The sequence below is a fragment of the Elephantulus edwardii genome, unplaced genomic scaffold (assembly GCF_000299155.1).
Source record: "Elephantulus edwardii isolate Elephantulus edwardi_28Jun2011 unplaced genomic scaffold, EleEdw1.0 scaffold00048, whole genome shotgun sequence".
Lineage (NCBI taxonomy): Eukaryota > Metazoa > Chordata > Mammalia > Macroscelidea > Macroscelididae > Elephantulus > Elephantulus edwardii.
The window spans coordinates 9,882,311-9,886,301 of NW_006399798.1; the positions used below are offsets into that span (position 1 = coordinate 9,882,311).

The 3,991-nt window shown below is 54.3% G+C and overlaps 1 protein-coding gene across 2 annotated transcripts in view; it reads right to left on the bottom strand.

Moving 5' to 3' along the window:
* Nucleotides 1–1,216: 1,216 nt before the first annotated feature.
* Nucleotides 1,217–3,991, bottom strand: part of SOX9 (SRY (sex determining region Y)-box 9) — a 3,811-nt gene continuing 1,036 nt past the window's right edge. Inside the window, exons 2-4 of one of the 2 annotated variants that reach the window (XM_006886246.1) lie at nt 3,118–3,371; nt 2,273–2,631; nt 1,631–2,086 (exon numbers count right to left, since the gene is read on the bottom strand). In XM_006886246.1, the coding sequence (XP_006886308.1) occupies nt 1,796–2,086; nt 2,273–2,631; nt 3,118–3,371 (904 nt within the window). In that variant the 3' untranslated portion in view covers nt 1,631–1,795. Of the gene's footprint in view, nt 2,632–3,117; nt 3,372–3,991 lie in introns of both variants that reach the window. The other variant, XM_006886245.1, reaches the window with a different exon arrangement.

Genomic DNA, 3,991 nt, shown 5'->3' on the forward strand with positions numbered 1-3,991 from the left:
AAAAGCAGTCCTCCAAACTCTCCAGCCACAGCAGTAAGTATGAGTCCTCGGTTTCCCTCCACCCTCTCCCTCTCTCCTGGCACTGAGGGAAGCCGCACGACACACCACACGTTTGTGTTGTTTTGTGTCATCACACACGTACACGCTCCATGCGGGCAACCCCGAGCTCTGTGGCAGAAAACACTGCAAATGACTCAGTGATACACTACATTTGCAATTTTTCATTTATACAAAAAAAAAAAAAGAGAGAGAGAGAGAGAGAAACACGTTTCCAGTTTGTTTGCAACAAGAACAACAAAGTCAGGGGTTGGGAGAGAAATGACCAACCCAGGAGGCAAAAAGGCATCTGTACAAATCTACAACAGGAATCTGAAAGAAACTTGTTTTCAATAATAAAAAAAGGTTAAAGAGATAAATAAAAAAAACCAAAAACAAACTGGTTACAGTTAAGAACATAATTTAATAACAGATGACCATACCCTTTGGGGAAGGCTCCAACAACCTAGTTTCCAGAAAAGTTTTTTAAATTTTTTTTTTAAAAAAAAAAAGAGGAAAAAAATGAGGAAGATTCCCCTCCCCTCCCCCATTAAAACCTCTCCTTGCAAAATAAATAATTTGAACATATGGAATGTCTTGAAGGTTAACCGCTGGTGATCAGAGAGGCACAGGTGACAGTTAAAGAGAGGTGGCTCCAGCATCTGTGTCCCACATGGTGGCCTGTTGGGCAACCGGGGCCGGAGTGCTGGGGGCACTTATTGGCTGCTGAAACATTCCTGAAAACAGACTGCATCTCTTCTGCTTGCCTTTTGCGTCTTCTCACGGGATCGAGCAACCAAGGATGCAGGGAATGTCACCAGAGAGCAAGAAGGCTCCTTTACAAGCAGCTGGTTTTAAGGCTCAAGGTTCCTTTTGCTTCAAAAAATATATGTATATGTATATATATATATATATATATATATATATATATATATATATGATAAAGCTTACCAAGTGCTTCTCTAGACTATTGTCTGCTCCCTATATTTGAAAGGAAAGGAAAAAAAATTAAGGCCTTTATTGTTTTTGTAAGGCAGCTAGCTTCTCCTTGAATCAGAAAGCCTGTGGAAGAAAGCAAAGCTAATCCTCCAGACTGTTCACACAAGTTTGTGTTGCTTTGTGTGTGTGTGTGTGTGTGTTTAAGTTAATGCAGGGACACACATACTTTTTTTTCCTTTTTTACGAGAAAGCAAATCTGTACAAAAATACTCTGGTTCCAAGAAAAAAGCTAAGGCGCACTGTCCAACTAGGAGTTTAGCTGTTGGAAAAATAAGAGCATTTTAATTTCTTCATCTAAAAATATGTATAAATCCCCTCAAAATGGTAATGAATCATACACAGTACATACTAAAAATATTTAAAATAGAGAATATTCCTCACAGAGGACTCTTTTCTTTAATTACTGCTAAAAAATAATTACAAAGTCCCAACAGGCAGAGAGCTTGAGCAAACTGGTCGCAGGCTTCTCCATGGGCGCCCACCTTTGCGTTGAAGGTTTCTCAATCCAGCCCCTCCTGTCTCCTGCGGGTCCACCTAGCAGAGAGGCCTGGCCACTGATTCTCAAGAAGTTTGGCCATGCGTTTGGAATGATCCAGTTTCTGTCTTGGAATCTGTGTACGCGTTGCCTTTAGCGTCAATGTCTTTAAGGAGGAAGAGGGAAGAAAAAAAAAAAAGCGTCCCAAAATGTGGCTGGTTTTCTCTGGCTTCGCTTTGCTTTTCTGATGCGTGCGCTCTGATGGCATCCCGGGGTCCCTCTCCTTTAGGGCCTGGTGAGCTGTGTGTAGACGGGCTGTTCCCAGTGCTGGGGGCTGTGGGTCTGCGGGATGGAGGGGACCCCCGAGGTGTCGGCGATGGGGGTGTACATGGGCCGCTGCGCCGGGTTCATGTAGGTGAAGGTGGAGTAGAGGCCCGAGCCCTGGCCCGCGTGGCTGTAGTAGGAGCTGGAGTTCTGGTGGTCTGCGTAGTCGTACTGCGAGCGGGTGATGGGCGGGTAGGTGGGGCTGTAGTGCGGGAGGTTGAAGGGGCTGTAGGCCATCTGCTGCGGGGAGTTCTGCTGCTGCTCGCTGTAGTGGCTGGGGCTCAGCTGCTCCGTCTTGATGTGCGTTCGCTGCGACTGGCCCGGCTCGCTGCTCAACGTGGTCAGCGTGTGCGCCGGCTGCTGCGGGGGCGCGGCGGGCGGCTGGGGGGGCGCGGCGGGCGCCTGGGGGGCCTGCGGGGCCTGAGGGGGCTGCGGGGCCTGCTGGGGGGGCGGGGGCGGCGCCTGCTGCTTGGCCATCCACACGTGGCCCGCGCCCGCCGGGGTGGCCGCTGTGCTGCTGATGCCGTAGCTGCCAGTGTAGGTGACCTGGCCGTGCGTGGCCGGCACCCCGGGGTGGCCGTTGGGCGGCAGGTACTGGTCGAATTCGTTGACGTCGAAGGTCTCAATGTTGGAGATGACATCGCTGCTCAGCTCACCGATGTCCACGTCGCGGAAGTCGATGGGGGGCTGCCTGCCCCCCTCTGGCAGAGGACGCCCCTCTCTCTTGAGGTCTGCCTTGCCGGGCTGTACGTCGGTTTTGGGGGTGGTGGGCGGGGTCGGCGGGCCCTGGGATTGTCCTGCAGAGAAGAGGAACAAACATAGGCTTTTGAATATTGGTCTTGGAATAGCAAGTCTGGGGCCCTGAGAGGGGGGAACCCTTGGAGGGGGACCCTCCCTCCGGCTGTGGCGCATGGGGGACCCACGCGCTGTGCTGTAGATAAGCATTGGGAATGATTAACTCGCCAGTTTCCTTTTATCAGGGAGGGTCTGGGGCCTCGAGGGTCCGGAAGACCAAATTGCTACTCGTCCAAGAGCTTTGTGTGTGCTTTTGGGGTGGGGGCGCAAGGGAATTAGGGCCACGACTTGGAAAGCTGTAAACCTCGCAGTAAATCTCTTAGGCTGCGGGGCTTGGGGTTGGGCTGTGAGGGGGTGGTGTGTGTGTGAGAGAGAGTCAGTCCTGGGGGCCCAGGGGGTCCTGCACAAGGGCAGGAAGGGGACTGGTGGAGGGTGGCGGGAGAGGCGCGGAGTCCCCGGGGTGCGCCTGGCACAGCCCAAGGACTCACCTGAGTGCTCGCCGGGCGAGTGCACCTCGCTCATGCCAGAGGACGAGTGCGGCGAGTCGGCCTGCAGCGCCTTGAAGATGGCGTTGGGCGAGATGTGGGTCTGCTCGGCCGCCTCCTCCGCCTCGGCCTGCCCGTTCTTCACCGACTTTCTCCGGCGCGGCTGGTACTTGTAGTCCGGGTGGTCCTTCTTGTGCTGCACGCGAAGCCGCTCCGCCTCCTCCACGAAGGGCCGCTTTTCGCTCTCGTTAAGCAGCCTGGGGGGCGGGTGGGTAAGCAGAGAGGGGGTGGTCAGCGACGGCAGCAGAACTGTCAGGTCGGCGGGGGGGGGCGGGACCCGACCTCTCCATTCCTTTGCACATCATCCCCCCCCCCCTTCCGGCTACTGTCGCAGGGCATAACTCAGTGGTGCACGAATAATAATAAAAAAGAAAAAGAGAAGCGATCTCGGGACCTTGAGTCCGACCCGGGGGTCACTCTGCCCCGCCCCCTTCCCTGACCAAGCCTCCCCTTTTGCCGCTGCTCCTATGAGCTGTTTCTGGACTCCTCTCCCCCCTCCAGAACTCCTTTACACCTTTTAAATATTCACATTCACCGCAAAGCGAGTCTCCTTCACCCCCCCAACCCCGCCCCCCCAGCACAGCTCCTATCAGTTTCCTGCAGCTTCCCTCTCAGTCCCCCTCCCCAAGTCTGCAGGACAGCGAGAGGGCGCGCTGGCGAGGTGAGGGCGCAAACTTCCTCCCCAGTCCCCCCTCCACACACTCTGGGTAGAACTTAATGGCCACAGGCGATCCAAGCTGGCACCCCCTCCCACCGCGTCTTTCGAGTCCCCTCCCACCTTCTGGCTACCCTTCCCCTCCCTCCAGTCTAGCCCCCC